A 27,329-nucleotide genomic window follows, 5' to 3' on the forward strand; every position below is an offset into this window, starting at 1 on the left:
TACATCTCTGCACTACACAGGATGCTTAACAAAAAACTTATCTTCAGAGCCAGTTGAGACTTTTCCAGGAAATGTGGATTTATGAACACTAAAGATACTTCCAGAGTTTCCCTTCAAAGAAACCTTTGTTGATTTTAATTCAAAAACTTTTACACCAAAAATTGCTGTGTACAACAGTAGTTTTCTCTGGTTTTCCGACAGTTGATTCCATTCACCAAGGACAACTGAGCTCTTGCATACACATGCCACTGTATGTTCCAATAAACAGAAATATAATAGTAACCACTCTTCTTCCATTTGTGATGTCCTACATAGGACATTAATGATCTAGTTAATCAGAGATACCAAAGGAACATTTCATGCAAAGATGGGCTCGATAAAGGACAGAAATGGTATGGACCTAACAGAAGCAGAAGATACTAAGAAGAGATGGCAAGAATACACAGAAGAACTGTACAAAAAAGATCTTCACGACCCAGATAATCACAATGGTGTGATCACTGACCTAGAGCCAGACATCCTGGAATGTGAAGTCAAGTGGGCTTTAGAAAGCATCACTACGAACAAAGCTAGTGGAGGTGATGGAATTCCAGTGGAGCTATTCCAAATCCTGAAAGATGATGCTGTGAAAGTGCTGCACTCAATATGCCAGCAAATTGGGAAAACTCAGCAGTGGCCACAGGACTGGAAAAGGTCAGTTTTCATTCCAATCCCAAAGAAAGGCAATGCCAAAGAATGCTCAAACTACCTCACAATTGCACTCATCTCACATGCTAGTAAAGTAATGCTCAAAATTCTCCAAGCCAGGCTTCAGCAATATGTGAACCGTGAACTTCCAGATGTTCAAGCTGGTTTTAGAAAAGGCAGAGGAACCAGAGATCAAATTGCCAACATCCGCTGGATCATGGAAAAAGCAAGAGAGTTCCAGAAAAACATCTATTTCTGCTTTATTGACTATGCCAAAGCCTTTGACTGTGTGGATCACAATAAACTGGAAAATTCTGAAAGAGATGGGAATACCAGACCACCTGATCTGCCTCTTGGGAAATTTGTATGCAGGTCAGGAAGCAGCAGTTAGAACTGGACATGGAACAACAGACTGGTTCCAAATAGGAAAAGGAGTACGTCAAGGCTGTATATTGTCACCCTGTTTATTTAACTTTTATATGCAGAGTACATCATGAGAAAGGCTGGACTGGAAGAAACACAAGCTGGAATCAAGATTGCCAGGAGAAATATCAATAACCTCAGATATGCAGATGACACCACCCTTATGGCAGAAAGTGAAGAGGAACTAAAAAGCCTCTCGATGAAAGTGAAAGTGGAGAATGAAAAAGTTGGCTTAAAGCTCAACATTCAGAAAACGAAGATCATGGCATCCGGTCCCATCACTTCATGGGACATAGATGGGGAAATAGTGGAAACAGTGTCAGACTTTATTTTTCTGGGCTCCAAAATCACTACAGATGGTGACTGCAGCCATGAAATTAAAAGACGCTTACTCCTTGGAAGGAAAGTTATCACCAACCTAGATAGCATATTCAAAAGCAGAGACATTAGTTTGCCAACAAAGGTTCATCTAGTCAAGGCTATGGTTTTTCCTGTGGTCATGTATGGATGTGAGAGTTGGACTGTGAAGAAGGCTGAGCGCCGAAGAATTGATGCCTTTGAACTGTGGTGTTGGAGAAAACTCTTGAGAGTCCCTTGGACTGCAAGGAGATCCAACCAGTCCATTCTGAAGGAGATCAGCCCTGGGATTTCTTTGGAAGGAATGATGCTAAAGCTGAAACTCCAGCACTTTGGCCACCTCATGTGAAGAGTTGACTCAATGGAAAAGACTCTGATGCTGGGAGGGATTGGGGGCAGGAGGAGAAGGGGACGACAGAGGATGAGATGGCTGGATGGCATCACTGACTCGATGGACGTGAGTCTCAGTGAACTCCGGGAGTTGGTGATGGACAGGGAGGCCTGGCGTGCTGAGATTCATGGGGTCGCAAAGAGTCGGACACGACTGAGCGACTGATCTGATCTGATCTGTGTAGGTTCTTTAGAACACAGCCTTTACTGCCCTATAAACTCTGGGCCCTACTAACAAGAATTTTATAGTCTTTTTAGAGACAGGTTATAAAGCTGTTAGGCTTCCCAAGTGGTGCCAGTGGTAAAGAACCCTGCCAAAGCAGGACATGCCTGAGACAAACATTCAATCCCTGGGTCTGAAAGATCCCCTGGAGGACAGCATGGCAATTCCCTCCAGGATTCTTGCCTGGAGAATCCCATTGGACAGAGAAGCCCAGCGGGCTACAGTTCAAAGGGTAGCAAAAATTGGACACAATGAAAGGACTTAGCACACATGTATGAAGTTATTAAATAAAAACTGGCATATAAAAATAATAAAATTATTTTAATCAAAACCTGTTTTTTAAAAAACAGTACAGTTAATGAACTAAAAACCAGGAAAGGAAGAACAGTACTAGGTGAAATTAACAGGGAGGGCTACATGGATAAGTCAAAACTTCAGCTGTTATTAAAAATGTCTGACGTGTCTAACCAAGTTTGTTGTGATATCAATTTCCTCTTTTGTACTGCAAAAGCTTTATTTTCACTTGACCATTATTTCTCTTCTCAACTCAACGGAAAAAACATATAGTCATGTTGCAGGTTAGGTCATGATTTATGTCAGACTTGGAAATCCAAAGGTAAATAAGACATGGTTCTTGCCCTCCCAATTACTTAACAACTGACTGTACTCCATATGAACAGGTATAATGGAACTGTGAAAAAAGAACAGATTTTTGTCTGAAGAGCTGAGAAATTTGGAAAGACCTTAAATAGGTGGTAATATTAATATCTGGGTAAGATCTTAAAGTTAAGAATGATTTCTCCTCAAAGCATTTTCTTGCTTAGTAACCTTATGGAAAGTTACATCTTCCATTCCATCTCACCAAATAGTTCAATGATCATATTGGGCTCAGACCTTACTATTATCACATGCCTTCTAAGATTTCAATTTCAAGGAACCTGTTTTCTGGTTTCTACTGACTCAGTTTCCAGCTGACTCCCTCTAGTACACTGATTTTGACAATTCCCTGACTCCAGTGGAACCTCTATCCACTGACCCTACTCTCTATTCACTGTTTGGCACTCCCTTTGTATCCTTACTTTCCCCCTTACCTCACTTAGACTTTATGCTCCATCATTATAAATACTCCTTTGCACACACTTTCAAATTCCTTGTCTTTTTTCTCCTTCCCTCTGTTACATTACCTCGAAAATGCCAACCCTGATTAAACCCAACTCTGTGCTAGCAAAGCACTAGTAACAGTACTCTGGAAGCACAGAGCTATTTGAATTCCCAATAATTTCTGGCACCGAGTCCTGGAAGGGACGTTTACAAATTAGTTGCATGGACTTCTGAAACATCAGACATCACTAAGATCACAGTTCCAGTTCTGTAGACAGTTGCTGGCTAGTTACTAATTACTCACTGACACATCCTTCTTTTTCATCATACCAGAGCCATATACTATACACCTCATTTTGATTACATTGCCTGGCATAAAGTAGGTGCTCAAGAAATGTTCAATATATGTTGACTAAAAGCACAAACAAGGGGAAAGATGCTCTAGCACTATGACACAGACAGTAAGCAAGGCTCCAAACTGTTCGGATGAGTGCTAGAGAAATTGTTTCACAGATCTGAAACTGGATGAATAAAAATGCTCACTTTTAAAAGAGATGAAGTCCCCTGAAATTTACAGTTAATGTATTATTTACTTTAGAAACACACATATTTTGCTATTTAGAGCTTCTAATATAAACATACATTAGGAACTATAAATAATGAAGGCTATGTTAACCAGATTCTGGGGAAAAATTAGCAAACAATAGTAACAATTTGGTTAACCTGCCTTGTCAGAATGGTCTCTCATATAGGATTTAATGTGTGATCTAAAGGCACACACAATTACAGATGTCCTCTTAAAGGGTGACATTTAAGTAAAGAGGATTATCAAGGACAGAAGAGAAACTAGATGAACTAGTAAATGGGAGACCAACAGTGTAAACAAATATTGTGGCACATTTTAACATAAATTTCTAAAATTTAAAGTATTTCTTAACTAGAGCAGCATTTCCTAAAGTATAGGAGGCAAAAGTAAATGCTCACCAATCTTTCCACATATAAACCCGACAAGCATCACAGGCCTCCAAAGGACAAACAGATACAATGTGAGCACGAGACAAATTCTTAGTGGTTTACATTCTTGGCTTTTAGAGAGAATCCATTTTCTTCCATGTCCTTAAAGAATAAGCCTATTAGCTATGTACAATTTTACATCAGATCAGCTTCAGAACATGAGAAAACTGCTCATTTCTAAAAAGGGCAGGTAGATTTCAGGAAGACTGAGTCCAATTTTTAATTATGACTTAATTATGACTAATCTGAATCATCTTTAATTTGATCTCTTCCAGTGTCAAAACTTAGCGTGTTTAGTCATTCGGTCATGTCTGACTCTGCAACCCCATGGACTATAGCCTGCCAGGCTCCTTGGACAGGGAATTCTCCAGGCAAGAATACTGGAGTGGGTTGCCATTCCATTCTCCAGGGGATCTTCCCAACCCAGAGATCGAACCTGGGCCTCCTGCATTGCAGGCAGATTCTTTACCATCTGAGCTACCAGGGAAGCCCATCAAAAATTAAGACAGGAGCAATTTGCACATCAAAACAGTCTTAATAACTATATACAGGAGTATCAGTAAGAGTTCCTAAATATAAAGGTATTTAGACAACTGATTAACCTATGTCCCCTGCATTAGAAGCATCGAGTCTTAACCAATGGACCGCCAAGGAAGTCCTTGAACCCATTTTTATTTTTTTTTTGGAAAGAACTTTATGTTTAATAACAAAATATGAGGAAGAACTTGGAGAAAATAGTATCAATAGGATAAACATACCCCAATCAAACCTTGATGACAGTATTTGTATCATAGAATTCATTTGGAAATATAGTCAAGGTCCCAAACACAGTGCTAAAATAAGTAAAGCATAAAGTTCCAGAAGCAAAACATATCCAAAGTGGAAGAAACTGAAGTTACTCTTCTGACTGTGAACCCATTTTTAATGTTCACCTTTGTATAGAGTAAAGTGTGTGGATTATGGAATGAGCAGACTGCCTGAAAGCAAACTAAATTTTTCAGGGTAATACTATGTGATAGCAATAAAAATTAAAGTAGAAACAAATGAAGGAGACACTGCTTAGATTTTTCTCATATTATGAATACATGGGCATCAAGCCCTACTGGTTAAGACTATGAAAATTCTCTTCAGCCTCTCCACTTTATTATCATGATGACTGATCTAGTTCAGACCTCACTGACTCCCACAGACTTTATTCCAATGGCCTTAATGCTAATTCCTTCTTCTTGCTGTTACCAGGGTATTTTTCTTCTGAAATAAAAGTCTGATTATGTATCTCTCTCCTTTGATGGCTTCCCCACTGCCTCTAGAGAACAATTCAAATTTCCCAGCCAGTTAAGCAAAGCTGTTTGCAATCTGCCCTCAGTTTCCTTTTTAGCTTCATCCCCCACCCCTCTTACTCTCACATTTACACTGTCTATGCGTTTATTGTGCTCTTTGCCTAAAATATCCTTTCTCTGCATGTCAGTCTGTATAACCTCTAGTTATGTTCCAAGGACTTCCCTGATAATCCAAGCCCTTGGAGAACTACAGTGCTCCTCCACAATGTTCCAGTATTGCTTGCTCTAAATGTACCTCCGTTTGTCTACTTATTTGCATCACTGGTTCATACGCAGAAGATAAGCTCCAGGTAAGCAAGAGCTTTGTTTTACTCATCTTTTCTCTTCAGTTTGGAACACAGTAGGAAAGAATGAATGTTTAGCAATAGACTAATCAAAAAAGGTACATAAAATTATAAATAAATACAAACTTACTGTCTTGATTATGAGCTTCCTGTAAAGATTAAGCTCAACTCCAATCTTACCTCCTTCAAGAAGCCTTCTTCTAACCGTTGCTATGGTCTAACTGCCTTAGACCATACTGCAGGGGCATATTGAAAAGGGAATCATTGCTTACAGTCAGTAAGCTCTTTATTTCACCATTGCTAATTCTACCCACCCAAAGAGATGCCATGGGAAACTAAATTGTAACCAATTCTTTGTGTTTTCTTGGACATAGTAGGTTATGATAAAAACTTTAGATCAGGGATTGGCAAACTTCCTATAAAAGGACAGATAATATATTAGGCTTGGGTTATATGGTCTCTGTTACAACTACTCAACTCTGTAGCTCTCGTGCAAAAGCAGTCACAGATAACATATAAACAATGAGCATGGCAAAGGTTATTTATGAACAATGAAATCAGAATATGTAATTTTCATGTGCCATGAAATATGACTTTTTTCTTTTGATTTTTTTCTAATCATTTAAAAACAAAAAAAAGACCCATTCTTAGGTGGCAATACAAAAACAAGAAGTGGGCCACATTTGGCCCACAAGTAAGAGTTCACCAATCTCCGCTTTATACAGACACACTGGAAGATAATTCTGATGTCAAATTCCCAAGTGAAACATTAACACACATATCACAGTACCTGCGTTCAGCACGCTCTTTCTTCTTTAAGGCAACATCCAAATCTTGCAATTGTTCTTCTAATTTTTCACACAGTAGTTTCTGAAAACATAAAACAGATGAGTATCATCTTAAACCTTGCCACAATCACTTATCTCTTGCCTATTAGCTAAAGCTGCAGTGCTAAGACAGCTAATAAGGGGCCACAGAGAAATCAGTGAAATGTTCCTTGTATTTAATAAAGAATGCCACTTCAGTTCATCAACTGAACTGAAGATGGGCAGGCTATCTGTGAAGTAACACACACGTTAAAGAAACTTACAGCTTTGTCAAGAAACATATTCTATGCCTACCTTGCTGGCAGTAATTAATGTTTAAAATAGCATTTGGTTCAGCATATATACATGACAGTGATTAAAAAAACTTTTTAAATCCCAAGGTATTTTTAAGGAAGAAGGTTACATGTACAAGAAAATATAATGGTGCCAATCACTGTTTGTTTTTTTTTAAGAGAATGGAAAAAAAATTTACAAAATCATGCCAAACAGTTAATAGGTCAAAATAGAGCTGAACAATGTAATTGTTAGAGTGATGCTAAATCAAATAATTCCACTTACATAAAAAAATGCAATAAAGACCATCATCTTTTGGGGTTTTTTTTCAGCCATGCCGCACACCTTGCGGCATCTCAGTTCCCTGCCCAGGGACTGAAGCCGTGTCCCCTGCAGTGGAAGCACAGAGTCCAAACCACTGGACCACCAGGGAATTTCCAAATTTTAAAGCAAAAGGAGACTGGAAAGGACCTTTTGAATAAAAAAGATATTCTGCTCTTCAGGTTTTAAAAGAAATCCACCGAATCAAGATATGAGAGAAACAGAATCCATGATTCTATTCATAGTACCATCATAATGGTCCATAATTTATAACATCATCTATAAAAGTGACAAAAAGAAGGTAGGCAGAAATGAAAAAGAGGATGAAACAAAAGGGATAAACAACAGGAAGAAATTTATTTCTTCCCTTGTATATTATCCTCATGGAGGGGAGAGGTGGTTGTGCCTTTAACAAATGTGAGAAAAAATAAACCAGAGATTATAATTTTGTAAAAACAGGTCCTTAGAGAATTGCTTTGGGGAAAAAAATAAAGGGAAGACCTATAAGATACTAACAAAAGGTAGTTTTTAATCAATAGCCTCTACTTTTATAGAAATTTAAAGAACAGATAAACAATATCTATAAACTGAAGATTAAAATGTTTAGTGGCTGTCAAGAAATATTAATTTGAACATAAAAGCAGAGACTGGAAACCCAGAACTGTGCTGGGTTGTCATACATGCTGGCAAGGGGGGCAGAACCATTCTCCATCTGGAATAATCATTAGAGGAGGGCGAAGGCAGGCAGTGTGGTATCCACTGTCACAAGAGTCACACAGAAGGATCTGAAATAAACCATAGATTAATGTCAACATATCTCTATGGGTAATATTCAATAACTCTTAAGTTAAAATAAAGACATTTCTATATATCTTAGCATGATACTAAGAAATACACTATATTATACTCTTTATCTGCATAAAGCTTAATAATAAAAACCCTCAGTTAATTAGGAATTTAACAGGTCTTTTAAATAGGTCTTTTTTGTTTGTTTGTTTTGGGGCCATACCACACAGCTTACGGGATCTTAGTTCCCTAACCAGGGTTTGAACCCTCGTTCCCTGCATTGCAAGGGGGATTCTTAACCATTGGCCCACCAAGGAAGTTCCCAAGGACCACATCTAATTCAGCATCATTCCCCTACCCCTTAACACACAATAGTGGCTTGAGATTTTTATTAGGAGATTATCCTAATATATCCAGCATATGAAATTAACCATATTTCAGATCTTCAGTTTCCAACATCATTCTCTTTGGCACAGTAACCAGCAAATGGGATTTTCAGAGCAGTTACTAAGATAATCGAATAAAAATCCTCTGTATATTCTAAGAAGGGTGCAACTTTCTCCACCTCCTGGATGTCATTTCTGCTTACTTCATTTTACTTCTCAATTTTTCACACCTCTTTGTCATTGTCATCTATTACCACCTAGTCTGTGCCTAGTCACTCAGTTGTGTCGGACTCTATGTGACCCTGTGGACTGTAGCCCACCAGGCTCCTCTGTTCCTGGGGATTCTCCAAAATACTGGAGTGGGTTGCCATGCCCTCCTTAGTCAAAATGCATTCTTTCAATTTAAAAAAAAATTAGGAAATGGTAGGGAAAGAACACAAATGCTGATTTTTACTTGATTTAGAGGGCAGAAAATACCACTATTACAAATCTTCTCTTTGCCTTTCTCCACTTAAAAATCTTGACTTAATTTTTACAGTTTGAAGATCATAAAAATATTTAGAAGGGTCTTCTCAGTGTAATTCTGACACCTGTTCTTTTCAGAGCTATATCTCTTCCTGAAACTACTGAGATATGATAAACTTCATTGATTAATTTAGTTTCCAGATATGATTTTCACATTTAGGAAGAAAACTGTAAGTTAAACCACAAATAGCTTTACCTCAGCCCACAACAAGTATCAGGAGCTGTTCTGAGCAACTTTACATAACTTGTTTCTGCTCCTCACAACTCTACCTATGTGGAAGCATCTTTATGTCTCTTTCTACTTAATAGGTAGAACTTGCTTTCGAAGTCAAATCTATTCAAAACAGAACAGCTGGGCATAACAAGAGTGCTTCTTCAACAGGTTCTTTAGAAAGCCCTCATAAACTGCAAAAATATATATCCAGGTGAGGAACTGGGTTTTCTGATTTAGGCAATCTCTGAAGAACTTACTTTCCAAATAAGAAAGTCCCGTGCAAATCTGTCACTATTTTTCTGAATATATCCAGTCTATAATTATCCTCTTAAATTTTTTTTTAGAACTACCCATTTCTAAAGTTTAAAGCCCTACTGGGTTATTACTTATTTATATGTTTTTACAGAAAGGCAACAAGCCCTTCAGGTCTTACTTATTCGAAGCTGCTACTTCAGAAATATCATTATAAAGTAACTTAAAGGGAAAGAACAAAATTTTAAAGAAAAAACGAAAAACAAAAAAAACCAGAATAGGAATATCCAAATAAACTGATCTGTGAGAAGAGATTAACAGTGCATGCTTCAGTGGAGAAAACATCATTACAAAGCCAGGTAAGAATGAAAGCAAGATCCTGACCCTCCCTAGAATTAGGTTATTATCTGAGAACAGAAATAAAGGATTTTGCACACAAAAAATTGAAATAATGATCGAACCCAGATAAGTTAAAATGTTTCAACCACAGCATGGCAATAATCTGAATACTGTCCAAAGAGATCAGGTACGTACTAGTTCAGGATGGTTTGGAAGGCCACATTTTTTGCATGGTTCATCATCATCTGCTAGGATGGCTTCTTCACTTTCCTTTTCTTCCTCCTCTTCTGAAGCTGCAGATGATTTTTCACTGTCAGACCCTTCACTTTCATCATTGCTGGAATATTTCCACCTGCCACGTGTTCGAGAGCCAGTCCATCGAACTTTGCCTTTGGGCTTTACCTTGTATAAAATAAAAGATTAGGACAATTTGATGTAATAACAATGTAAAAAAAAAAAAAACAAACCATGCTTCTGATTACATGCGCATTGTGGAATATTTAGTGAATATACAAAGAAGAAAAGAAAAATTACTGTAGTTTCATCAACAGATATACTTACTATTAAATTTTGGTATATATTTCCATTATTTTTTTCTACTTTTTGGGAGGGGAGAATTATAATGAACACTCTGTCTTATTAAATACTTGCCCTAGTGATAAAATATTCTAACATCGTGTGTGTGTGTGTGAGTATGTGTGTGTATATATATTATATGTCATCACATAGCTATATCCAATCCACAACTACACAGACATTTAGGTAGTTTTCCATTTTTTCACCTTCATAAACAATGTATCCTTGAAAATATAAAATTTTAACACAAACCTCTGTGGTTAGGATAAATTCCTGGAAGAGGATTCTGGGTCAAAGGGCATGTACTTTTCAAAGGCTCTATAATTGAACACTGACTATATTCTCACACATTGTTATATTAAAAATTTATTTCTCATATCAGAGAAATGGATCAGAACTGCATAAAAATTTCTGACAAACTTAAAAAATATATTATTCAGAGACTAACGTTATAATGTTGGGAACTGCTTTCTATTGGTTGGCTTCGCAATATTTTAAGTCATATTTCAATTCATTCCTACAGTTTAAGTCCTCACCAAAGACCAAAATAACTCTAACAACAGGAGGAAATTTTTTTTAGTATTTCAAGGAACTAAGGACCACTTACAATTAAGAACAATGTTATCACTTAAATAAATCAAAAACAAAAGGAGCACTTTTTTTTTTAAGTAGCACTTTAATTATGACAAATTTTCCATAGGCTGCCTAAAGACTTGTACAAGATTTTGCTTAAAATAAGAAGGTCATAGAAGAAAAAAAAAAAAAATTCTGGCTCTAAGACTAATAACTGAAATGGGGAAACAGAGGCTCTCTCAAACACTGGCAATGACAGGGTACATTAATAGGGCCTTTCTGGAAAGTAAAGAAGCAAAAGTTACCAAAACTTAAAATACTTATGTCCCTTGACCCAGTAATTCCAATTCTAGGATTCTATTCTAAAGAAATACTCACTCATGTCCAAAAGGATCTTCAATGCAGCATTGCCTGTAATAGTGAAAAATTGGGAACAACCTAAATGTCAATCAATCAGGGAGCAGTTAAAGAAACTGAGGCACATCCACACTATGGAATACTACGTGGCCATCAATAACTGAAGGTAGACTCTATCTACTGATAGGGAAAACGCTCAGACACACATTGTTAAGTGAAAAACTCACAGAAAAATGAATTTATCTTTTAAGTGCATGGGAAATATTTACAAACACAGACATGAATATATGGAAAAAAGACCAAAAGAGATGCAGCCCAAACCATTAATAGTGTTTGTGAGAAATTTTCATTTTTCAAGTGTTACAAGTTAGGTATTACCTGTAGAACTTACAAATAGAATATATTTCTGTACTGCCTATAATAGAGAAAACGTTTAAAAGATGATATAGTCTGAAATTTAATGTCTGGAGATAACTAATAAGACATCTCAGATATAGAAAGAAAGGGTTTTTTTGTTGTTGCTGTTTTATCTTTGAATGAGTTGTTTTAGCCAAAAGTAAAAAGCTATGAACACTTAAAAGTCAAATATTTCTAATAAAAACTAAAGCTCAGAGTAGGAGAAATTTTACCTTGGCTACTTTAGAATTTGTATCCTTCTCTGCTTTTTTCAAATTTTCTTTTTTGTCTGTCTTTTGCAAAGCTGCTGATTCTTCTTCTACTTCATCTTCTTCCCCCCTTTTTTTATCAGCTTTCTGATCTCTGATTTCAGCCACTTTTGCTGTGGGTCTAGATATTCTTGGAGACCTCCTCAAAGTACGACCAACATTTGTTTTCTCTTCTTCCTTTTCTGTCTTCTCTTGCTTGGTTTCTGGTTCTAAAATTTTGGGAGGAGAATCTGACTTCTTTTTCCGACTAGATATCCTAATTGTTAATTTGATGCCTTCTTTCTGCCTTTCGGAGGTTATCTCTGTGTTTTCTGAGGCAGTGTTTTCTTCTTCAGGAATCAACTTATATTTCAATTTGCTTTTTTGCATAGAACCCTTTGTCTCAGAAGGATCACCTGTGCCAGAGGTCTGGGCATTGTCCAGATTATCCACTTCTACCTTTGTTGATTCAGAATCCACTTTTAAAATTTCTGGGTCTACTTTCTCCAGGGACTGACCTTCTAGTGAACTTGTATTCTGACACTCAACTTCTGAGGCTAGTTTCTCAGAGTGGACAGTCATGTTAGATGATGGATAAGTTTCAGCTGCCTCAGGAGACCCAGCCTTTACTGATTCTACAGTTGTCTTTGGAACCTCCTCTGGTATTGGACTCAATCTTTGTATGTCCTTATCAAGAAAAGTCTTTTTGGACTTTTCAAGACACTCTAGGACTGGTGGGCGCTTATCCTTCTTACTTTTGGGAGACTTCTCTTCAACTCTCATACTATAGGATTCAGTGGCAGATAAAGCAGTTTTTAAAGAGAGATCCTTTGCTATTTCAGCAGTCTCAAGAGAGGTTTCCATTTCTGAAGGACCAGTTTTGTCTATGTACTCTTTCTGACTCGGGGTCTCTAAGACTGATATTGAATTATCTGTATCTTTCCCTAAAGGGACTACTTCTTTCTCAAGATCACCTATTTTTACACTTGGAATGACAGAATTTACAGACTCTGCTCCATTTCCCTCCATGATGACACTTCTGTCCTTAGAGGGGCTGCAACTATCTTCCTTTGAATCATAAAACTTTGTCTCCATCTGTTCTGTCTTAAAATGTGGAGTTACCTTTTCATCACTAACTTCTCCATTTACCAGCTGTTTCCCTTCATGACCCAAGGCAGTGATTGTAGAGATCCTTTTACAAGTCTCTTCCTCTTGTTTTATTTCATCTTTCAAAAACTCTTTTGTTGGAGTAACTGATTTACACAAAGGTCCTTTGATTGGACTATCAAAATCATCACTCAGTTTAATTTCTCGTTTTTTTAGTGGAATCTTGGCCTGCTGGTCATTTTTAAGTTTCTCGGTTTCTTCAGTAGACTTTTCAGTAATTTCTTGAGAAGATTTAACATTGCCAACAAACTCTAGCCTCTCAGGCTCTAACTTCTCCATACTACCTTTGATATCTCTAGGATCTGCTTTACATTCTTTCATTTCCACTTTTACAGGTTTGACATTTTCCTTGAAGGAATCACTTTCTTCTTTGATAATCTTTTTTTCTTCACTTTCTGGAAAAGGTTTTTCTAGCTTCACTATGACTGGCAGTTTTACAAGTTCCTTTTCATCTTCTTTTTCTATTTTCACAGTAGTCTCTTCTAGAGCACTGGGTGTAGAACATTTTTCTGAATCCATTGGCCGCTCTTCACTTTTCATCTTTGCACTTCCTTTCTGTTCCTCTAAAAATAAGAAAAAGTTTACATGAATCTAAGCATTCAAGATTATAAAATGTATAAGGCATAACATAAAATATATTTCCATTTGAAGTTTCTCTCTTAGAAGAGGTGGCTTTTGTCACAGGACATTTGACAATAAAAGATGAAATCAGATAGTAAAGAAAATACCAAACTCTGAAGTACGACTTTTAGATATTAAAAAACTGTTATTTACAAAGATTTCTGCTTTATACTTTTAATTTCAATGCTCTCAATGAAATGCAAATATTTATACAGCTCAAATAATTTATTCAAGCTCAAGTGATGGCTCAAAACTATGAAACTAAGAATACATCATAATCAAACATTTCCAAAAGACCATATTTGTTTTAAAAACTGACAACTGTTCTCTGCAAGTTATAGACCACTTCATTTCATTGAGAAAACACGAAAAAGGCAGTGGGGAAATGTTTTATGTTTTAATCAGGTTACAAAAGTAACAATTCTGTACAGAAAATGGAAAATATGCCCACAATCTGAATACCTACAATTAGTATTTTATTGGAGGTTACTTCTTCTAGTTTTATGTAGTTTTGACATAGCTGGAATCATGCTGCCCCATTTTCCTCACTGAAACATTAGCATTTTCTTATGACATGAAATGTCTTCAGAGAATTGGACTTAACTGTGTAACACTCCTTAATGTGATTATATTACAATTTACATTATCAAATGCCATTAATAAACATTTCAGAATGTAATATATTACAAAGAAACTCTGTTTACCGCTTAACTCCTATTTTTACCTTATTGGCTATATATTTACAATTTTTATGGAGTACCTAACAGTGCAAATTTAAGTATAATGAAAGTCATATTTAGTAAATACCATAATCTTTGAATGAGATTACAGACAAGGCATATATGTTTTAAAGCTGTGCTAAGAGAATCTGAGCCATGTTTTCAGAATTCATTAAGTACTAATTTTACCTATAAGAACAGCAAAGAGAGATAAGAAAGCCTTCCTCAGCGATCAATGCAAAGAAACAGAGGAAAACAACAGAATGGGAAAGACTAGGGATCCCTTCAAGAAAATTAGAGATACCAAAGGAACATTTCATGCAAAAAATGGGCTCGATAAAGGACAGAAATGGTATGGACCTAACAGAAGCAGAAGATATTAAGAAGAGGTGGCAAGAATACACAGAAGAACTGTATAAAAAAGAGCTTCATGACCCAGATAATCACGATGGTGTCATCACTCACCTAGAGACAGACATCCTGGAATGTGAAGTCAAGTGGGCCTTAGAAAGCATCACTACAAACAAAGCTAGTGGAGGTGACGGAATTCCAGTGGAGCTATTTCAAATCCTGAAAGATGATGCTGTGAAAGTGCTGCACTCAATATGCCAGCAAATTGGGAAAACTCAGCAGTGGCCAGAGGACTGGAAAAGGTCAGTTTTCATTCCAATCCCAAAGAAAGGCAATGCCAAAGAATGCTCAAACTACTGCACAATTGCACTCATCTCACATGCTAGTAAAATAATGCTCAAAATTCTCCAAGCCAGGCTTCAGCAATATGTGAACCGTGAACTTCCTGATGTTCAAGCTGGTTTTAGAAAAGGCAGAGGAACCAGAGATCAAATTGCCAACATCCGCTGGATCATGGAAAAAGCAAGAGAGTTCCAGAAAAACATCTATTTCTGCTTTATTGACTATGCCAAAGCCTTTGACTGTGTGGATCACAATAAACTGTGGCAAATTCTGAAAGAGATGGGCATACCAGACCACCTGACCTGCCTCTTGAGAAACCTATATGCAGGTCAGGAAGCAACAGTTCGAACTGGACATGGAACAACAGACTGGTTCCAAATAGGAAAAGGAGTACGTCAAGGCTGTATATTGTCACCTTGCTTATTTAACTTATATGCAGAGTACATCATGAGAAACGCTGGACTGGAAGAAGCACAAGCTGGAATCAAGATTGCCAGGAGAAATATCAATAATCTCAGATATGCAGATGACACCACCCTTATGGCAGAAAGTGAAGGGGAACTAAAAAGCCTCTTGATGAAAGTGAAAGAGGAGAGTGAAAAAGTTGGCTTAAAGCTCAACATTCAGAATACCAAGATCATGGCATCTGGTCCCATCACTTCATGGCAAATAGATGGGGAAACAGTGGAAACAATGTCAGACTTTATGGTTTTTGCAGTGGTCATGTATGGATGCTAGAGTTGGATTGTAAAGAAAGCTGAGCGCCAAAGAACTGATGCTTTTGAACTGTGGTGTTGGAGAAGACTCTTGAGAGTCCCTTGGACTGCAAGGAGATCCAACCAGTCCATTCTAAAGGAGATTGGTCTTGGGTGTTCATTGGAAGGACTGATGCTAAAGCTGAAACTCCAATACTTTGGCCACCTCATGCAAAGAGTTGACTCATTGGAAAAGACCCTGATGCTGGGAGGGATTGGGGGCAGGAGGAGAAGGGGATGACAGAGGATGAGATGGCTGGATGGCATCACCGGCTCTATGGACGTGAGTTTGAGTGAACTCTGGGAGTTGGTAATGTGCAGGGAGGCCTGGCGTGCTGCGATTCATGGGGTCGCAAAGAGTCAGACACGACTGAGCGACTGAACTGAACTGAAGTGAACCCTTGCAATGGGAAAACTGATTTTAAATGAAGTTTTACCAAGATAGGAATTTAACAATTTTTTCTGAACAGATTCCCGCCAAGTTGATACAGCAGACAGAGTTTCAAAGTTTTCATGGGAATGAAATGTAATGGAGAGAAGTGAGATAAAGACTTCTTTAAACTGAGAATTCAGTATTACTTTTAAGAAGTATTTTTATTACAAATCACCCATTTTATGTTCAAATAATAATTGCAAGTAAAAAAAATTCAAGAACTGCTGATAACCACTGAGAACCTGAAATTAGCTTACTGTTCCACCCTCTTTACATGGTCATACACTAATTTAAAAATATGTATGTCACTACGAAAATTAAAGACATAGCAGGAATGATCTAGTCTGAATGTCCTCTGTTTCCCATATATTAAGCAGGCTCAGTAAATTCCTATGCATTGGCATTGGTTAGTGTATCAGAAAATCTAATTCAAGAAATATCATGGATAATGATTAATATACAGATTACCATCTTTATCAATAACTTTAGCTCAATACAAAGAGTATACAAAAATATAGAACACCATTTAATGTTTTTTTTAATATATTTGGTTCAAAAAGCAACTCAGAATCTCACTGTGATTCTCACCAAAGGCAAAATGACACTTTGCTTTTGGGGAGGTGAATGATTTAGTCCTTTAAACTGATTCTGATCTGAATAACAACATGACAAAATAAAATGAAGAATAACATTAGGTTGAGACTCCTAGGTTCAGTAATCTTACTTCAGCTAGTGGTGTGTCTGTGAATATCTTACAAACTCAGTGATCCTCACTTCTTCATGTACAAACAAAGAAGCTGACTAAGTGACCTCAATAATTATTCTTCACTGGCTTGTATTTCTTAGTCCCAAAATATTCAATATTTTTTGGCTTAGCTCTTACAAAAGAAAAACATGACAATAATTACAACTGTAGCTCCTGTAGATCACATGTGTGTATCCCTAAAGCTGAAGACAGGAAAACCATGACACAGAATGAAACTTTAAGCACTATCGTAATTGGTAAGAAGGTCATTTAGTTATATAAGCATTTTCAACAAAGTTTTGTCAAAAGCAAACTGTAAAGGAAGATGCAAATGAGCTTAAGAGACATGAAATTTGAAGTAACAATACTCAAGGAAAAATTCACCTCCAAAATCACAATGCAGAAGCAATGTTCCCTGACAGACTTGAAGGGATTCAAGACAACTGTTACCTACTGTGGGATTCAAAAGCACATTCATTCATTTACTCAACAAATATTTACTAATCACCTATTATGTGCTCTCCCACCCATCCCAACCAGAATCACTATGTAATGAAACATTGAATGTTCATATAAATTACAGTGAAGGACCTTGCTAGTTGCCTATCCAGTATCTATCTTTTTTCTTACTACTAGAATTCTGATTTTGTTCAGGAAAGTACTTGCCTCTTCAGAAACCTTAAAGCTAAGGGTCATTTGAACCAGTTCTGGCCAATGAGACGCATAAAGAAATCTACTGATTAAGACTTAAAGGGTTCAGTTGACCTATGCCTTCTGCCCTTTCCCCTTCTTTCTGTCCAGAGTCTGCACACAATACCTGAAAAGGGAACAATCAAAGCCACATGCTAAGGATGGCAGACTAGGAAGGGTACTTGACGGCTTTATGGAGCTGCTTAACCAGACCTAGAGTGCTTACCACATGACTTTTTATTATAAGAAAAAAATTTACCTCACACATGTCAGAATGGCCATCATCAAAAGGAATACAAATAACAAACACTGGTGAGGACATGAAGAAAAGGAACTCTCATACGCTACTGGTGGCTAAGTAAATTGGTGCAGTCACTCTGGAAAACAGTATGGAGGTTTCTCAAAAACTAAAAGTAGAGATACTATGTGTGCTCAGTTGTTCTGTCATGTCCAACTCTGCAACCCCATGAACTGTAGCCCGCCAGGCTCCTCTGTCCATGAGATTATCCCCGCAAGAATACTAGAGTGGGCTGCCATTTCCTCCTCCAGGGGGTCATTCTGACCGATGGACTGAATCCACGTCTCCTGCATTAGCAGGAGGATTCTTTACCACTGAGCCACCTGGGAGGCCCAGAAATATCATATGACCCAGCAATTCCACTCTTGGGTATGTATCTGAAAGAAACATTAATCTGACAAGACTCATGAACCCAACGTTCATAGCAGCACTATTTATAACTGCCAAGGTACGCAAGCATCCTAAGTGTCCATCAACAGATGAAATGGATAAAAATGTTGTAAATATATGTAATGAATACTGCTGCTGCTACTGCTAAGTCGCTTTGGTCGTGTCCGACCCTGTGTGACCCCATAGACGGCAGCCACCAGGCTCCTCTGTCCCTGGGATTCTCCAGACAAGAATCCTAGAGTGGGTTGCCATTTCCTTCTCCAACGCATGAGAGTGAAAAGTGAAAGTGAAGTCGCTCAGTCATGTCCGACTCTTAGCAACCCCATGGACTGTAACCTACCAGGCTCCTCCGTCCATGGGATTTTCCAGGCAAGAGTACTGGAGTGGGTTGCCATTTACAACTTAGCCATAAAAAAAGAATAAAAGCTTGCCATTTGCAGCAACATGGATGAACTTAGAGGGCATTATGCTAAATGAAGTAAGTCAGACAAAGAAAGACAAATACTGTATGATTATCCCTTATGTAGAATCTAAAAAAATACAACAGCCTACTGAATAAAACAAAGAAATAGACTCACAGGAGAACAAATCAGTGTACCAGTGGGGGGAGGAAAGCAGGGTGGTACAACATAGGGATAGAGCAGGAAAAAAATGTTCTTATAGGATTATATGAAGTCACGTGTGTTAAACTTTTGAAAATTGTAAAGCACTATAGAATTTTTTTAAATCTCTCAATTTTTTTTAAAATAAAGAAAAAAAATTCCATTTGAAAAAACATGTACCCAAATGCAACCCTGTCTGATTTCCTTTCCTCTTACTCTTGCTTCCTACTACTTGTTCTTTCCCATACTCACCAAAATTAATCTATATCATTTAATATATATTGGGCTTGTCATCTATTCAGTGATGAGGAATAACTAATCTCTGATGCTCTAATTTCTTTATAATTCTCTTCTTGTAAGACAAGACTTGAGAAATTTTAAAACAGCACAGTGATTTCAGATTCTGCTCTAATGTTATATACTTATAGTGAGTATAAATTAACATAAACACTGTAAAGAGCAAGTTGGAAATATCTACTCTAAAGCCTGAAGAAATATACTCTATAGTTTAGCAATTCTACTCAAAGAAAATAAACTTACATAAAACTAAACAGAAATATGTACATGATTATTTGCTGTAGCACTGATATAAAAGAGAAAAATGAGAAATAATATCTCTCAAACAGAAAAATGAATAATCACTACAGAGCAAACAAAAGAAATGAATTTATAAAGATCAATATGGGTAAATCTCAAAAACAGAAAGATGAGTGAAATAGCAATACGCTAAAGGACAGGTTGTATGATAGCACTTGCAGAGGTTCTGAAAAGCAAATTCACATGATTCACAGGACTGCGGCACTGCTTAGAAAATAAGCGTAGGGGGAATGGAATGGAAAATGAAGTGAAAGGAAAATGTTTAACTGTTCTATAAGATTATAAAAATTAAAAGCAAATTTTGGTAATATTTAAGTATTTCATACTACCATGTATTTATTTAAAATATTTCATTAAAAATTAAGATTATGAGTCAGATAAAACTTAAATGCTCTCTTGCTATTTACATATTGGCCAGCTATGAGACCTTGGGATAATTATCTGAATCTAAGTTTCTTTGGATTCTTTAAAACGGAAGTCAGAATACCTAACTCAAGGAACTGCTGTGAGGGTTTTTTAAAAAATGAAGCCTGAAAACCACTTTACACAATATGGTTTGGGAGTTATTATGATGACAATAATACATTATTTGGCTCCTTCTTGACACAATCCTTAGTCACATCCAAAAATTTCCTTAAGCAATCATCATTTTTAACCAGTCAACATTGCCTAGAAGGCCATTTCTATTTTTACCTCCTCATTCGTATTTTTCCATTTTGAAAAATAATTAAAATGTCAAATAACTAACTCCTAGGGTTGTTAATGATTATAGAAGGGTGCCCTCAATGTTGGCATTGCTATTGATACTTATTATTATGTATGTTATTGGGAAAATCTTACATCCTTCAAGCTCAAATGCTACTCCCTTTTAGTTTTACCTGAGTGTTTCCCCTACAAAGAATTAACTACTGTATCTTCTGCATTTGTCTTTTGCTTTATATAGGCTTTTACAGCATTACTTATTACCCAGAATTACAACTGTTGATTTATAAATCTCTGCCCTTACTAGTGTAAGAATACTACTCTGAGAAGAATCATGGATTATTACTTGCAGTAGACACTCAAAAACCTCCTGAATGTTTTGAACACAACTGAAAGGGCAACAAATTCTAGACTAAATGTTGATAAATTATATCAAAGCACTTTAAGATGTAACCTTTATAAACAGAAAGTCTTTAAGGTAGATTATAGGATAATATTTAATTTCAAATCCTTCAAAGTTTATCTGACCAACTTACACAGTGAGATTTGGGAAGAACATAACATTTCAGTTCAGTTCAGTTCAGTCGCTCAATTGTGTCCGACTCTTTGTGACCGCATGAATTGCAGCATGCCAGGCCTCCCTGTCCATCACCAACTCCCGGAGTTCACCAAAACTCACATCCATCGAGTTGGTGATGCCATCCAGCCATCTCATCCTCTGTCGTCCCTTTCTCCTCCTGCCCCCAATCCCTCCCAGCATCAGAGTCCTTTCCAATGAGTCAACTCTTTGCATGAGGTGGCTGAAGTACTGGAGTTTCAGTTTCAGCATCATTCCTTCCAGAGAAATCCCAGGGCTCATCTCCTTCAGAATGGACTGGTTGGATCTCCTTGCAGTCCAAGGGACTCTCAAGAGTCTTCTCCAACACCACAGTTCAAAAGCATCAATTCTTTGGCACTCAGCTTTCTTCACAGTCCAACTCTCACATTCATACATGACCACTGGAAAAACCATAGCCTTGACCAGACGGACCTTTGTTGGCAAACTAATGTCTCTGCTTTTGAATATGCTATCTAGGTTGGTCGTAACTTTCCTTCCAAGGAGTAAGCATCTTTTAATTTCAAGGCTGTAATCACCATCTGCAGTGATTTTGGAGCCCAGAAAAATAAAGTCTGACACTGTTTCCACTGTTTCCCCATCTATTTGCCATGAAGTGATGGGACCAGATGCCATGATCTTAGTTTTCTGAATGTTGAGCTTTAAGCCAACTTTTTCACTCTCCTCTTTCATCAAGAGGCTTTTGAGTTCCTCTTCCCTTTCTGCCATAAGGGTGGTGTCATCTGCATATCTGAGATTATTGATATTTCTCCTGGCAATCTTGATTCCAGCTTGTGCTTCTTCCAGCACAGCGTTTCTCATGATGTACTCTGCATATAAGTTAAATAAGCAGGGTGACAATATACAGCCTTGACGTACTCCTTTTCCTATTTGGAACCAGTCTGTTGTTCCATGTCCAGTTCGAACTGTTGCTTCCTGACCTGCATATAGGTTTCTCAAGAGGCAGGTCAGGTGGTCTGGTATGCCCATCTCTTTCAGAATTTTCCACAGTTATTGTGATCCACACAGTCAAAGGCTTTGGCATAGTCAATAAAGCAGAAATAGATGTTTTTCTGGAATTCTCTTGCTTTTTCCATGATCCAGCGGATGTTGGCAATTTGATCTCTGGTTCCTCTGCCTTTTCTAAAACCAGCTTGAACATCTGGAATTTCACGGTTCACGTATTGCTGAAGCCTGGCTTGGAGAATTTTAGCATTACTTTACTAGCATGTGAGATGAGTGCAATTGTGCAGTAGTTTGAGCATTCTTTGCTATTGCCTTTCTTTGGGATTGGAATTACTCTAGGAGGTGGATCCAAATAAATAATGCTGTGATTTATGTCAAAAAGTGTCCTGCCTATTTTTTCCCCCCTAAGAGTTCTATATTACCTGGTCTTACATTTAGGTCTTTAATCCATTTTGATATTATTTTCCTGTATGGTGTTAGGGAGTGTTGTAATTTCATTCTTTTTCACATAGCTGTTCAGTTTTTCCAGCACTACTCGTTGAAGACACTGTCTTTTCACCATTGTCTACTCTCGCCTCCTTTTTTGTAGATTAATTGGCCACAGGTGCGTGGGCTTATTTCTGGGTTTTCTATCCTTTCCCTCTGATCTATATTTCTGTTTTTGTGCCAGGACCACACTACTTTTCTGACTGCAGCTTTACAGGATAGTCTGACATCAGGGAGCCTGATACCCCCAGATCCATTAGGCAAAGACTGCTTTGTCTACTTGAGGTCTTTTATGTTTCCAGACAAATTTTAAAAAATTCTTTGTTCTAGGTGTTAAAAATGCCATTGGTAATTTGACAGAGAGATTGCCTTGGGCAGTAGAGTTATTTTGGGTAGTATAGTCATTTTGACAATATCAGTTCTTCCAGTCCAAGAACACAGTGTAATATATCCTTCCATCTGTTTTGTATCATCTTTGATTACTGTCATCAGTGTCTTATAGTTTTCAGTTTTTGCCTTCTTAGGTAGATTTATTTCTACCTAAGAAATAAAGCATTTTTTTCTTTTTGAACCAATGGTAAAGGAGATTCTTTCCTTCATTTCTCTTTCTGATCTTGTTAGTGTACAGAAATGAAACAGATTTCTGTGTATTCACTGATGAGCTGCAGTAGTTTCCTGGGCTCAAAATATTGCAATTATCATTTGATATATTACTACTATGCATCAAATGGACAAACAGGAGCTGTCCTCACAGTTCTGTGTCAGTCACTCAGTCATGTCTGACTCTTTGTGACCCCATGGACTGTAGCCTGCCAGACTCCTCTGTCCATGGAATTCTCCAGGCACGAATTCTGGAGTGGGTTGCTCTGCCCTTCTCCAGGGGATCTTCCTGATCCAGAGATCGAACCCAGGTCTCCTGCATTGCAGGCATATTCTTTACTGTCTGAGTCACCAGGGAACTATCATTTTATTCCATGTTAAAGGGATACAAATTGGTGCCAATCCTTCTGTAACTTATTTAAAAATTACATGGTAGATATCTGACAAAGGCATCAAGAAATTTTTTTAATTAAATATAACAAAATAAAGCCAGAGAAAACAAATGAACCATTTAATAAATTATTAGAAGGCAAACAGCAAATAGAACCCTGTTAGCATCCGAAGAGTCACACACAAGCCTTTGCCCAATAGTAATACCCTCTCTAACAATTATAACTATTACCCCGTTTTACATTATATTAATCATTTCCTTATTTTGATTTATAGTTTAGTTTTACCTGTTTATTATTTTCTTTTTTAGGTCTCTTTAATCTACTCTTGCTCTTCCATCCTTTTTTTTTTTTCAATTTATTTGAGTCAGCAAATCCAGCAATTTGATGGTGATGCAAATCTGTAATACCTGGCCTTTACTGAGTGCATTCCCATATGCATTTGTTCTTTTTCTCCTGTAAATCATCACTTTAATCTACAGCCTTCAGCAGATTCACGTTTACCACAGAATACCACAGAATTTCTGTGGTAAAAGTACTTTGGTGGTGGTATGTTCTTTATCAAGAGGCATTACTATTTAATCATCCTTTTGTGTTGTTAAAGAGATGTTACTGCTCAATAAATAAAACCTTTCCTTATTAGGGAATGCAAAATGATGATATTCCCATTCTGTCAATCTTTCATCAATAAATTATATAAAAATAAGCTTTGCTAATGTATTATTTTGTTTTACGGTGGTATAGTTCATACTGAAAAGGCAGGATGAAAGCTCAATTCTTTCTGCTTAACAGTTTTCAAATTAATAATTTGGTCCCCACTGGTATCTTTCAAATTTTTCTATTAGTATCATGGTGGAATTTGTATCAAGATTTAAGACTTATTCAATGGGGCTTCCCTGGTGGCTCAGTGATAATGAGTCCCTTTGCCTGCCACTGTAGGAGGCACAGGTTCGATCCCTGGTCGGAAGATCCCATATACTGCAGAGCAACTAAGCCTGTGCATCACAACTATTGAGCCCATGCTCTGCAACAAGAGAAGCCACCACAATGAAAAGCCTGTGCACTGCAACTAGAGAGTAGCCCCCTACTCTCTCCAAGTAAAGAATGCCCATGCAGCAACAAAGACCCAGGACAGGCAAAAATAAATCAAGTTATATATATATGTGTGTGTGTGTGTGTGTGTGTGTGTGTGTGTGTGTGTGTGTGGATATATATATATATATATATATATATATATATACACGATATATTCTTCAATGTGTTTTAATCCACTATAGCTATTATCCTTATGATGCTTGTCCCATCTTAGACAGTGGAAACCTCTTTAAGTTGGCTCTTGAGGTTTTCTTGGCGTGATTTTGATGAGTCTTTACTACTTGGAATGACAGGATGTTTCTTGGCTCACGATACCCCAGAACTGGAATAAGCCACTTTTCCAAGAAGCCTTGATTTACTTTAATGGGAAATTGTACTTCAAGACCACAATCTGGGTGCTAAGGATGCTCCCCGCTACTGGGCTGGCCATTGTTTCTAGGTCTTTTCAGTAGACAGAGCTAGAAAATAATAAAAATAATCATTGAGTTTCATAACAACATTTCCTTAACTTTCTGTCTTACATCTTATTTCTTTTTCCCACACTGAGAATCTTGGTTTTCAACAATATCACAAATGATACAATTAGAATATCAATTACATTTCACACATATTATGCAACTTTTCAGAATAATGCCACCACCACACCAAAGTAATTTAATGGAAAGTCCACAACTTTTTGTATGTTCTCTTCCCATCTTATAGCTCCACTGTTAAAACACAAAGTTATTAAAGACTATATGTTCTTTGCTCTATCTGTCATTTAGATTTAGTTACATGTAGTTAAGTGAAAGTTGCTCAGTGGTGTCCAACTCTTTGTGACCCCATGGACTATACAGTCCATGGAATTCTCTAGGCCAGAATACTGGAGTGAGTAGTCGTTCCCTTCTCCAGGGGATCTTCCCAAGCTACTAAATTAATGCTCACCCAACATTCTTTTTCAAATCTTTATTATGAAATAGTTTTAGACATACAGATATCTTACAAAAATAGTTCAAGGACACCATCACCTTGTTTCCCATAAGTTAACAACTTGTGCCCTCATAGCACAGTTCTCAAAACCAGGAAATTAACATTAGTAAAACACTATTAAACAGATTTGATTAAATTTAGCCAGATCCCCCCATCCTCTGCCAGGTCTGTTCTATTTTGAGGATACATGTCTCATTTTGTTCTTGAATTTCTTTCAGTTCAGTTCACTTGCTCAGTCGTGTCTGACTCTTCGCGACCCCATGAAGTGCAGCACGCCAGGCCTCCCTGTCCATCACCATCTCCCGGAGTTCACTCAGACTCATATCCATCGAGTCAGTGATGCCATCCAGCCATCTCATCCTCTGTCGTCCCCTTATTCTCCTGCCCCCAATCCCTCCCAGCATCAGTCTTTTCCAATGAGTCAACTCTTCACATGAGGTGGCCAAAGTTCTGGAGTTTCAGCTTTAGCATCATTCCCTCCAAAGAAATCCCAGGGCTGATCTCCTTCAGAATGGACTGGTTGGATCTCCTTGCAGTCCAAGGGACTCTCAAGAGTCTTCTCCAACCATGGTTCAAAATTTCTATTTCTCTCATTCATTCCACACTGCAGGAAAGTGTAGTCCCTGCCATGTAGCAGGAATTGATATTCACCTGCAGGGAAAAGTGATCCCTTCTCCATGTATTTATTTACTCAATCATGAACTTACAGAAATGCAAAGTCATAGATTTAAAATCTATCGCTGCATAAATCTGTGGCTAAAATAGTTCTGCTTTCACCACTCCTTCCAGTCGGCACTGGATCCTACTGAGCCCAGATTATTTTCTGAGTATATCCTTAATTTCTGGCATTCCAAAATATTCTAGCTTATCTTGCATTTTTCTTGCCCATCCCCTAAAGCAATTGTCTCTATGGGGCACTAGTTCCTTTTAGTAGAAAATGATATTTTGAAATGAAAATCTAGAGGCTAAGAGTGCGCACTGTTACTGGGTTATCACTGTTCTCAGATTCCTCTCATGAACAGAGGTAGGAAATATATGTATATATATATATATTAAGCCATACAAATGAATATATTTATATTTATTACCGTATTACCCACCACTGAGGTTTTGTTAGTCTTTTTGGCTATCTGAAGCTCATTCACTAGAAGATTCCTATAAAAAGACTCATAGAAAATAGATCTTAGATATTGATAGCAGTTTACATGCAGTCTCTATCTAGAAGTCATTTTGGCTAGACATAAAATCCCTGGTTCACATATTTTCCCTTATATGTTATGGTATTTTCTTTTGGCATAAGGCATTGCTTTCAAATATAGCGATGGCAGTCTGATATTCTTTTCTCTAAAAGTTACCTGGTCTTTCTGTCAAGATGGCCAGAGTACTTTCTTCAAAGCCGAAGGGTTTTACTAGAATATGTCTTGATGCTGGTTTTTCTGGGTTGATTTTCCAAGGTCTTTAGTGTCTTTAAAATATGCAGTCTTACATTCTTTTTTTTATTTCAAGAAGTTACGGGAGAGGACATGGGTAAACCTATGGTTGATTCATAGCAGTCTGATATTGATGTTTGGTAGAAACAATGTTTGGTATTTGGTAGAAATCAAAGCAATACTGTAAATCAATTAACTTTCAATTAAAAATAAAGAAATTTAAAAAAAGAAGTTATGTTAAGCATAGTCTTTAGCATTTTTGTCTGTTTCCTTGCTTTGGTTTTCTTTTTTATGGACCTCTGTAGGATTTTTATTGCATATCTTCAACTCTTTATCTCTTTTTCTCAAATCTTCATCGACTTGCTTTTGTTTTTATTTTTAAAAACACACAACATCCCATCTGCTGTTTTGTTTGTTTTTTTTTTTTCAGAATAACAAAAAACATTGTACTAAAATGTAAGATTTACAGAAATTTTCAGATAAGCCATACAAAAT

General features: G+C 37.2%; 1 protein-coding gene across 4 annotated transcripts in view; it reads right to left on the minus strand.

Annotated features, from left to right (window-relative positions):
- RSF1 (remodeling and spacing factor 1) overlaps positions 1-27,329 on the minus strand; it is a 152,582-nt gene that overhangs the window by 19,964 nt on the left and 105,289 nt on the right. For all 4 annotated transcript variants that reach the window (XM_055581403.1, XM_055581404.1, XM_055581405.1 and 1 more), the window contains 4 exons: positions 11,878-13,622; positions 9,938-10,144; positions 7,921-8,025; positions 6,610-6,689 (listed from right to left, as the gene is read on the minus strand). In XM_055581403.1, the coding sequence (XP_055437378.1) occupies positions 6,610-6,689; positions 7,921-8,025; positions 9,938-10,144; positions 11,878-13,622 (2,137 nt within the window). The remainder of the gene's footprint in view (positions 1-6,609; positions 6,690-7,920; positions 8,026-9,937; positions 10,145-11,877; positions 13,623-27,329) is intronic.

The sequence above is a fragment of the Bubalus kerabau genome, chromosome 5 (genome assembly GCF_029407905.1).
Source record: "Bubalus kerabau isolate K-KA32 ecotype Philippines breed swamp buffalo chromosome 5, PCC_UOA_SB_1v2, whole genome shotgun sequence".
NCBI classification, from domain to species: domain Eukaryota; kingdom Metazoa; phylum Chordata; class Mammalia; order Artiodactyla; family Bovidae; genus Bubalus; species Bubalus kerabau.